General features: G+C 30.3%; 1 protein-coding gene and 1 non-coding gene across 2 annotated transcripts; both read left to right on the top strand.

Moving 5' to 3' along the window:
* Positions 1–46: 46 nt before the first annotated feature.
* On the top strand, positions 47–3153 carry LOC105118073 (4-coumarate--CoA ligase-like 9). Its single transcript, XM_011015938.1, has 5 exons — positions 47–695; positions 988–1133; positions 1244–1311; positions 1979–2081; positions 2662–3153. The coding sequence occupies exons 1-5, from the start codon at positions 602–604 to the stop codon at positions 2785–2787; spliced, it is 537 nt and encodes a 178-aa protein (XP_011014240.1). The 5' UTR covers positions 47–601; the 3' UTR covers positions 2788–3153.
* A 4376-nt stretch (positions 3154–7529) lies between these two features.
* TRNAK-UUU (transfer RNA lysine (anticodon UUU)) lies at positions 7530–7601 on the top strand. Its single transcript has one exon. It is a non-coding gene; the product is annotated as a tRNA-Lys (tRNA).
* The last annotated feature ends 3879 nt before the right edge of the window (positions 7602–11480 follow it).

The following is an 11480-nucleotide window of genomic DNA, read 5'->3' as shown; positions in this document are numbered from 1 at the left end:
CGGTGTGTTTGCTACTTTCATTTCATGTGCTGAGCAAAGTAATATATGGGTGGAAAAAAGCAGTTGATGGCTTTACTTAAATGCAATGCTGTTAGGTATGAAAGCTTTTTCAGCCTGAGAAAGCACTTTTTCGATGGCACCAACTAACACATAATTTTAGAACTCTGTAAATTCAATTTAGTGGGGACGCTAATCAGAAATGTTTATGTTGTTCTATTATTGATGGTGGATTTGGTCGATTTTCAACATCTTGTTAGTTTATTGAATCATTGAAGTTGAATAGTACTGGTCAGCATTTACAATTCATGCATCTATGGACCCCGTTTGAGGCTAGTTTGAATGGTAAGCCAGGTGGAGCAGTTGCTGACGTTGAATGTAGTGTTTTTTAGAAAAGTTATTGCGTTTTGACTAGGTTGTTTAATAAAATGATCGTGTGAGTGTTTGAAGATTATGCATTTTGAAAATGTTGTTGAATAAGGATTGTGCATTGTATTTGGAATTTTAGGGATATGGGTTGACTGAGACTGGAGGAGGGGCAACAAGGACTCTAGGACCTGAAGAGACTAGCCAGCATGCTTCTGTTGGCCGCCTGTCTGAAAATATGGAAGCTAAAATTGTTGATCCTGAAACTGGAGAGGCCTTGGGTCCTGGCCAGAGAGGGGAGCTTTGGTTGCGAGGGCCAACTGTCATGAAAGGTAGAGATCATGGACATATTGGCTGTTAATTTTTAATGCATTTCAACAGGTCCTTGTTACTCTCTTTTTTAGGCCACCTGACACAGAAAAATGCATCTCACCTGACAAACATTTATGTGTAGGATAGAGTTCAAATATTTTACCCCTTTTTTAGATGCTAATCTGGGACAGATAGAAGTTCATATACACCATGGTATTCACTGAATATGCCGGTTAATTGAAAGACAGACAAATAAATTACCATGTCTAGTAAGCTTGTTCTTTAACGAGCACAGCAATGGTGTTAGTGCAGGTTATGTAGGAGATGAGAAGGCAACTGCGGAAACCTTGCATCCAGAAGGTTGGTTAAAGACTGGGGATCTTTGTTATTTTGACTCGGATGGGTTCCTTTACATTGTTGATAGGCTAAAGGAGTTGATTAAATACAAGGCATTTCAGGTGATTGGATTATATTTGCATAGTCTTGACTGCAATGGACATTAGGATTGTAAATCTAATTTGAACTATCAGGAATGCTGTTATCTCACCATATGATTGATTATTTTCAGGTGCCCCCTGCCGAGTTGGAAAAGTTACTTCAGTCTAATCCTGAAATTGCTGATGCTGCTGTGATTCCGTAAGTTGTCTAGCTGTTTCATCTGCTACTCATGCCGCAATGTCATGCTGGTATACTTGTTTCATTGATTTCCACATCAATGTCTAATAGCAAACAGCTGGCTATTTCACACAGACATGAGTCTGAAGTTCTCTTTGATTCATTAGCTCATTCCTGAAACATGATGGATCACATGCTATTTTTCTATTTCTTAAAATTTGATCCTATGTGTCTATATTTTTCGCAATATAATACTTTTGTTCTTGCTTCAAATTCTTTTTGCTGGTTTTGTAAGTTTATCTTAGCTTATTTATTGAGGAAGCAAAAGAGATTCTTCTGTTGAGGATGGCAACCAGAAAGACTTGTTGATATCTTGCTGCATGGATTAGATAAGATATCCCAGTTCATGAAAATTGTGAATTCCCTCTTCTGGTGCTTTATTCTTGGGGAAATCCCCTTTTTTTCTTTTAACAGATACCTTTAAAATGTATAAAGTGATCATTTTTACTTACCAGATGTATTGAATCTAGTTATTATTAAAGGTAAATGTTTATGGAAATGTATTTAGTATCAGATTCTTCCAGTGAATTTCTTCTTGCTTTCAGAATCTACTTATTTATTTATTTATATTTGATTCTACTGAAGATCCTGATCCACTTATCATTTGGTTTTTGTTATTTCGGAGCAGGTACCCTGATGAAGAGGCAGGGCAAATACCTATGGCCTATGTGGTGAGGAAACCAGGAAGCAATATTACTGAGGCTCAAATTATGGATTCCATTGCAAAACAGGTAAGCTTCTGGATAAACCATGATGATTTGGCACCTCTTAATTTAAGATGTAGATACGTGCACGCATCTATGTATCACTACCATATTAAACTTGCCCTGTTGTTGCATAAAATGACAAATTGGTTAGGTGGTGTCTCTTATAATATGCCTTGTGGGATCACTTATTTTTGTATTTGCCATGTGAAAGAACAATATCCCCATTAAAATATGGAGATCCTTTGGAATAGGACATTCTGCATCTGGAATTCAGACCTAGTGGTTGATTTCCTGGTTGGCTACAGAACAACTTGCAGAATTTTGAATTCTGAATTCTGAATTTGACTTGAGATGGCATGTTTTAATTTTCTCCTCCCTGGGGCGTGGGATGTCCTTCTCAGTTTATTTTTCAGTTGTCTGATCACTTCCCCACTTCTAGTCGGGTTACCTGATAGAAGTAAATTATAACCATCGAGTGACTGTTTTCCCAAAAATGAGCAGCCAGATAGCCAACAATTACAGCCAAACGTATGCTCTCTCATTTAAGGATGATTCCCTGTGATGGTACTATGTCATGCTCAAAACTAATCATTTCTTCTTGCAGGTTGCACCATACAAGAAGATAAGACGAGTGGCCTTCATCAGTGCCATTCCAAAATCTCCCGCAGGAAAGATCCTAAGGCGGGAGCTGGTCAATCATGCTCTCTCTGGTGCTTCGTCTAAATTATGATCCATTTATTGAAAACAATAATTGCATGAAGGCCAGAATGTCTAGCAGGGAAATACAGGTCAAAATTCTAGTCATCTATCCAAAGCTAGGATCAATCATCATCAGCTAGTCATAGATCCAGGTTTGACCTGAGGAGATTTCTGGCGGAGGCTGCTGATCTCTATGTTGAATATCATGTTGTCCGAACCCACCTCAGGCCCCATGAGGTTTTCCATGCTTGTAAAATAACAGTTCCACCCCCAGGGTATTTTTTGACAGACACTTTGCTGTTAATTCAGACGTCTGATAATAATTTTGATGTTCATTGTTCATGAACCTATGGTATACTGTTTTTCATTTGGGGTAATAATATCTTCCATTCAGACATATATACTGCCTAGATACGTGATATCTTGGTTAGAACTGGTTATGAACGCGGGATGCTGAGGGGCGCTTTCCGAGTGTTTTTTTTAATTTAATTATGTGATAACTATAATAGATATTTAAAAAAACAATAATTTAAATCTTGAAGAAAAAATATATTTTTATTTATCAAAACTCTTTTTTTTACAATATCTTTTTATTGGCAACATAGTTTATTGAATAAAAATTAAAAATAATTAAAATAAATATTCATAAAAACTTCCAATGATTCATGTATTCCACATAAATATGTTTTATATTATAAGCATTGTTTTAAAAAAAAAACATATAATGATTAGAAAAGTAAATCGACAAAAAAAAAAAAAACAAACCCCGTCAGCCTTTCACTGTAGAGCAAGACTTAGTCTAAATTAGTTTTTTCACGTGATTGAATTGGCATTACCGCTCTATTTAGAGGTAAACTGGTTGCTTCATTGTTTTATTGAACAGTTAAATTACTAATCTACCATTTAAAAACTTAAAACATAACATGAGGGCAAGGGGTTTTTTATTTTTTATTTTTTTTAAATTTGAACAACATGATTACTTAAATACACTTGCAATTTTATTTTTCCTTTACTTCGGTCTAGGAGTGTTTTCTTTGTTTCTCTTTGGTTTTTAACTTTTTCTGTAGTTGTTGATTAGAGTTAAGGGTGATTCAATTTTTTAATATATATAAAATTTATTTAAAAAGAACAAGCGTGTGTGAGAGCCCATACTTTTTGGGTAATACGTGCGTGCTTCTCCTGCTATTAAACACTGTTTTTCACAATAATATTTAAAATAATACATCTAGAGTTTTTTATTGGTGGCGTGCGTGACAGAGAAAAACCGATGATGTGGCTCCAATATAATGTTTTTTTCTTCTTCTTCTTTTCTCTTTCCTTTCTTAGACAAAGTACACAAATTTTCTTTCATTGTTTTATTTATATAATATAATCCTCATTTTTTTTATAGTTTATTTTTTAAAATTTTATCCATTTTTTCATCTTTTATAGTTTAATTTTTGCTTTTAATTTTTTTTCATATTATTTAATTTCATTTAATTTTTATTTCAAATTTAGTCTTTATTCTCTTGGTTTTTATCTTTTATAGTTTTTTTTTAAATTTTATTCATCATCATTTCATTTCTTTTAGTTTTTATTTCAAATCTAATCCTTGTTTTTTATTTATTATTTATTTTATTTTTAGCCTTTTCTAATTATAATTTATTTTCAATTTTATCCATTAATTTTATAAATTAAAACTTAATTTGAAACTAATAGATGTCATCCTGGCTCGCCCCAAATGGATTGATGTTTTTTAGATACTTACATTATTTAATGAGTAATTAATAAGCCCCAAATGGATTGATATTTTTTAGATAATTACATTATTTAATGAATAATTAATAAGGCATGAATATTATCAAAACATATCTAAATCTCACTTGAACCTATATCAAAATATATATTTATTTTATAAAAATATTTTTGTAAAATATTTATTTTAATACAATGTAATATATACATATCTTGATATTGATATAAAACACTGATACTCATATATATATTTGTGTAATATTTATTATTTTATAGTTTGATAATATAATACAAACACCCTTAAAATTTATATATTAATTAATTTATTTTTTATTTAATACTAAATGGTTATTAGCTAATAGATATCCATAAGGATAAATAATTTCTTTTCTTAATGTTAGAGATTATAATTTAATTTGAATTCAATGGATACAGATCTGAATGGATTAATATTGTTTTATGGTTATCTTATATAATATTAGATTATTTAACCATTAAATTTTTAATTTATTTTCAATAAAATTACTCTAATGTTAGTTATAGACTTGAATGGATTTAAATTATTTTTTTATTTTTTTATTTTTTTATTTATATTATCAAAATTATATAGGATTATTGACTCATCTTAAGTCCAGTTTTTTTTCCTTGAGAATAATTCTGTTTCTTTGGCTTCCTTTATTTACAATGAAAACAAAAAATTAGTTCAATCAATGGCATAGCACGGGCCACTCTTGTAATAAAAAACCAAAACAAATAAAAAATTCATGAGTAGATAATTTTATGTGAAGGTATAAAAAAATAACAAAATAATAAAATAGATTTTTTATTTTTATCAAATATTCATGAGCAATTTTTTTAAAATAATCTTTATAACAGATTCATATATAATTATTTATAAAATAATTGTTAATTTTACCGTAAAAGACCTCTCATCTTATTTGAAAACTATGGTAATGATTTTTCAAATATAATTTTAATAATTTTTTTTAAAAATAATTTTTTTTTAAAAAAAGTTGAAGGGCTATTTGAAAAAAACCAGCTGTGCCTCAGTAAGGAAGGATAAGCCCTCGCGACAGACCTCAGAGAGAGAGAGAGAGAAACTTGGCAGCTTGGATTTTAAATTCCTAAAACTCAATTTTAAATGTCTTTACCTGAGAACAGTAAAACACACAAAAAACCAAACATCATAGAAATCGGATAACCTTATTTTCAACCCAAAACACATTATAATCATTAAAAAAATCTAAAATCTGACAAAAAAATGGATTCTAATATGCTTTTCTCAGCATGATTAAAGGTCGCAACAGACATCAAAATCGTCTCTACAAGATGAATGCATTGATGCCAAGATTGTTTTTTATGGCTAAAATGTGGTCGCTTCAAAGCTTTCCCTCACCTTCCGTTTTCACGACTGGCCTACAAGGCTTAAGATCTGTATTGGGATAGCTGGAGGTCTAGATTGTTTTCTATCGTTCACAGAGATATTGAAGCTACAAATGTGCTGCTTGATGATGTTCTGAATCCTAACATATCCGATTTTGGGTTGGCTAAGCTTGATGAAGAAGAGAAGAACCACATCAGCACCCGAGTTGCTAAAACCATGTTAGTTACTAAATTAAAACCTGAGATTTTTGTATCGTGTAACTTTTCAATGTTAAATTACAAGAGTTCTTTATCTTGATACGCAGAGGATGTATGGCACCAGAATATGCACTGTGGGGTTACTTGACCTACAAAGCAGATGTTTACAGTTTTGGGGTTGTGGCTTTGGAAATTGTTAGTGGGAAGAACAACAATAACCATATGCCAAGCAACAGCAATTGCGTTTGTCTCTAAGATTGGTTAATCTTCTTTCCGTGCTTAATACATTGCACTGACGTTGTAGTTCGCAAGACTCAATGTGGAAGTTCTAAATTACGTGGATTGCAGGCCTGCCATTTGCAGCAAAGTGGGAGTTTTATGGAGCTTGTTGATGAGATGTTAAAATCTAAAGTTACCATAAAAGAAGCAGAAATTATGGTTAAAGTAGCTCTCTTGTGTACAAATGTATCCTCAACACTTAGGTCTGCAATGTCGGAGGTAGTGAACATGCTTGAAGGACGAGTGGCTGTTCCTGACACGGTTCCAGTGCTTTCATATACCGATGATTTGAGGTTCAAAGCCGTGAGAGAACTCCGTCAGCGTGAGCAAAGTCATAGTTTCGGTAGGACCAAAAACACAGGTCAAACACGAATCACGTTCCAGAGCATTATTTGGGGTTCTTAACAGTTAGATGTACTGGCTCGTCAATGTTGTGATCTTGAGTTTCAGCTTTTTATCTGAAATTTAACTCGCTGGGACTGCATCGTTCAGCATAAAAATCTGGTGAGGAATTCATTGATATGATGTAATTTTTTATGTTATATATATATATATATATATATATTGCAGGTTGTGAGAGGGAGGAGTGGTTTAAATTACAATTTCATTTTATTCAAATCTGCATATGATTCTGTGCCTACCTGGAAATTTTTTGAATCTGATTCCTGATTGTTCTGTAGTTGTCTTCCCGATACATTTCCATAATTTCTAACAATCGAATATTGAAGTATACGTTAACATGATTTAACGGGAAAACTTTTGTTTTGTTCCATCTTAAAAGATTTTAGCTTTCAATAGAACACTTGGGATATATATATCAGAGAAAGTAAATCCAAGTTTTGTTGGTTCCAAATGCTGGTGATTCCACTAATGAATAGCAGTGACATTGCCACCGGTAACTGTTTGGTGTCTGCCTTGTGCTCAATTAGCAGGGAAAAAATAAATGGTGGGACTTGAAAAATAAAAGGAAAGATTTAAGATATTTAATGCACCCACCCATCAATATATATTTTTTTTTAATTTATGTGGGTGTTTGTACTAACTTGTATATACTACCACTAATTTTACAGTCTATTAAACATTCTGCAAACCTAAAAAATATATAAAATATCACAGGGATAACTGTTGGTGGTTACAAATGTTATAAATATTATTTGCTAGAGAACCGATGAAAGAAACGCTTCTGTAGCACAGTGGTAGTGCATTTGCCTTTTAAGCAAGAAGTCGTGGGTTCGAACCTCACCAGGGGCATTCCTTTTATAACTAATCCCTAATTCTTCTTCTGTTTAACTATTGTACTTGTGTCAAAACCAAGTAAATTTAGTAGTTTCACAATATCGTTGCCTGCTATGGTTGGATCCACAAACTTTTCAACATAAAAATAGATGTATTTAAATGTTGTTAATATTTAGTTAAAAAATAAAAATAAAATCAAGATTTGTTATATTAATTTATTAAATTTATAATATGTAAAATTAATTAAAAATTAAATAATAAAATAAATTTAAAAAACTCTATATCAACTTAAGTTAATCCTCAAGTTAACGTGTTAAATTTATAATTTAAAATATTAGAGAGTAATGCTTTATACAAAGTAAATTAAAATAGGTTATAAAATTTAATTTTTAAATAATTTAATGTTAAATAATAAAACTGAAAAGATAATCAATTAAAAAAATACAAAAAACTATTTAAATTAACTTGGATTTACCCGTCAAACTTACAACATAAACTACGAGACTAAGATAATTTTATAAAAAAAAATTAAAATAAATCATGAAGTTCAACTCTTAATTAACTTCTTGTTGAATGATAAAATTGGAAGAAAAAAATTTAATCTAAAAAAATATAATAAAACAACCTAAGTTTACTTGGGTTAACTTTTAATTAAAATTCATAATCTAACTCATAAAACTGAGATAATCTCGTAACAAATAAACTAAAATAAAATATAAAATCTAATTCTAAATAAACTAAATATTAAAAATAAAATTAAAAAATTTATTAATTAAAAACAAAAAAAAACTATAGTTAACGGGGTTATTCCATTAAACCCACGACACAAGTCATATGACTTGAATAATCGCATTGAAAATAAATCGCAATAAATTATAAAGTTTTATACCTAATAAATTAAATATATAAAATTAAAAAAATATTAAAAAAAAACAATTTTTTTATAATAAATAATATTTTATAAGATAATATAGAATAAAATGCCAATTCTTTCTGGTAATAACCTGTTTTGGCCTGCATGACCAAAAAAAAATTGAAAACAATGTTTCTAGATCAAAAATTATTTTTCTACCAAACAAAAACATTCGGCCAAAAAAACCGAGCTATACTGTCAAAAATCAAATTCTCTATTAAAACCAATAAACCATCATTTTATAGTCAAAGTTGAATTTACATCATCAAAGTCTGTCAAAATATACCAAGGTCAATTCTATCATTTACGATCAAAGTTAAGTCCAACGTCAATTTGGTTAAAATCGATCAAGTTCACGATTTTATAATCAAAGTCGAGTTTGTCACGTTAAAACTGTTTAAAAACAACTTACCAAGGTTAATTCATCATTTTGTGATTAGAATATTTTTTAGAGTAAAAACTAATTTAATCACCAAGCTACTAGAATTTCAAATCTCATCATTCTTGTTTTTTACTAGAAAAACCATTATTGTTTTCTCTAAGTAAATTAAAAATCAAGCTATAGTAAAAGCATTATTGTTCTCTCTAATGAAATTAAAAAATCAAGCTACACTAAGCAATTCTAATTATACTATGCTTACTTTTTATGAATAAACCATCTTTATTTTATCTAATTAAATTAAAAAGTCAGAACAAGATAAGATAGAATTGTCATCCTTATTTTCTTTAATTAGATTAAAAATTAAATTAAAGATAATATTAAATCCATAAATTAAAAATTAAAAAGATTTTTTACTCAATGAAATTTTAAAAATTAATATAAAATTATTTCAAACATTTCAAACTTTTGAATTTTGAATTGAAATGATTTTTTAAAAAAAATAAAAGTAAAAAACTATTACATAATTACAATGAAAAATAGAGGATAATCATATATATTGGTTGTAATTTGTTTCCACCCGTATGGTGTACTGATATTTGATTTATTTTAAACGTATTCGCAACACAAAATCCTTATACTAGCCAACTAGGCAATCCAAGCTTGACTTGTCACATTATGCCCACATAAAAATTTATAATTAGACTAGATAAAAAAAACTAATAAAATTTATTTATTAAATTGCCCTGAACAAACCTAATCAAGTCAATAAAAAAAATTAACTCAAGTTAACATAATAAAAATCATCATGGTTTTTATTAATCACAATTATATTTTTTTATTTATACTCATCAAATCAAATACTAACTTGCTTATTGTGTCTAAAAAATTAATTTAAAGTTAATCCGGTCAGTCAGTCTGGTAGATAAATTTTTCATTTAATTAATATTTTGAAAAAAACATATTTCTTCAAAAAAACGTTATTCAACTTTTTAAAAAGCACTAAAACAACAAAAAGTTAATCTACCTCAGCCAGCCATGATCTGGACCTCAAATAAAGTCATGAAACAGGCCGGGTTTAATAATAACTTTGCTTTCGATTCAATCGAAATCGCTTTCTATCTTTTAATAAGACCATGCAACTATGTCCAAAACAATAAGCCCACTAGCGAGTCCAGCAGCGTCAGGACGACGTCGGAGAGTCGGAGTTACCTGTCCTTTTCTTCTCCTTTCCTCTTCAACAAAGACAGGAAAGAAAGTTTGCTTAAAAAGATGCGCTAACCTAACTGTCAGAGCAAACTTCGGCCTACAAATGCAGACCAAATACTAAATTTAATGCAGATGTCTTTAAAAACAATTTAACATTCTTTAGTTTATGTACTTTTAAATTTAAAGAATAAAAAAAAACTCCATAAATAAATAAAACTCTTTAACCATAGTTTTCGTAAAAATATTTAAAAATATAATAATAATTATTTTTTAAAATATATTTTACTTAGAAATATATTAAAATAATTTTTTATTTTTTAAAAATTATTTTTAACATCCCACATGTATAAAAAATTAAAAAATATTTAAAATAATAAAATTTAATTTTAAAAAAATACTTTTAAAATATAAAAAATGACAATCTTTCACAGTTTTTTTTTTTAAAAAAAAATAAAATTGTACAGATCCCTGACCGTTTGGTTTAAGCTTGGGGCCACTTCCCAATAAAACCCTTTCCTTTTCTTCTTTTCAAGCTGTCTTCGTCACAACACACAAAACTTAGGGAAATGATGGAATTGGCTTTTAAATGTTTGCCATATCTATCTACCTCTCTTTCATACTTTCCAGGTCTCAGAATCTACAATGCCTTCAATCAAGAAAAACGAAACGAGAGTTTCCTCCTCGTGAAAGCAACCGAAGTGGGATACAAGATTGCCTTTTCACTTGTTATTTTGTGAAGAGAAAATAAATAAACATAGAGATGAACACGGCCTCCTTTCAGACACGGACAGATACTGTCTCCATCTCTTTCTCCCCGAAATCCACTAGTTTAGTTTAGCGCCTTTAAGGTTTCTGACTCTCCTCTGTCTATAATCAGAAAGCCCACCAAAAAAAACCTCACTTTCACTCTTTGAAATGGCAGTTCCTTGCTCGCAAACAGATAACTTATCAACAACACAAGTCCCTCTCATATATGAAGACCAAGAGGATGAAGCCCATCTATCCAAATCTCTAAACCATTTAGAAACCATTTTAAGGGTCTTTGGCTTTTGTCAGCACTCCTTTATAAGTCTCACTCTCTCGTGGCTCACTTTTTTGCTTCTTGGTATTGCTCTTCCTGTTGTGATGATTCACTATTTCTCTTACTGCACTACTGACTGTAAGAAGTACCAAATTCGTAGCTTTGAGATTCAGGTTTTGGTGTTTCAGTGTCTAGTTGCTGCCATTTCTCTTGTTTGTATTTCACATAACTTGAGGAAGTATGGGTTCAGGAAGTTTCTTTTTGTGGACCGCTATCATGGACATATGGCGCAGTTTCGTGATGAATATGTGAAGAAGATCAATGTAAGGAAAACCTTTTTTTCTTTTCTTTTCTAAATCTGTTGTAGTTTTT

This window comes from Populus euphratica, unplaced genomic scaffold, assembly GCF_000495115.2.
Source record: "Populus euphratica unplaced genomic scaffold, PopEup_1.0 scaffold1705.1, whole genome shotgun sequence".
NCBI classification, from domain to species: domain Eukaryota; kingdom Viridiplantae; phylum Streptophyta; class Magnoliopsida; order Malpighiales; family Salicaceae; genus Populus; species Populus euphratica.
The sequence above is the reverse complement of the archived record's forward strand: the minus strand, read 5'-3'. Positions and strand labels throughout refer to the sequence as shown.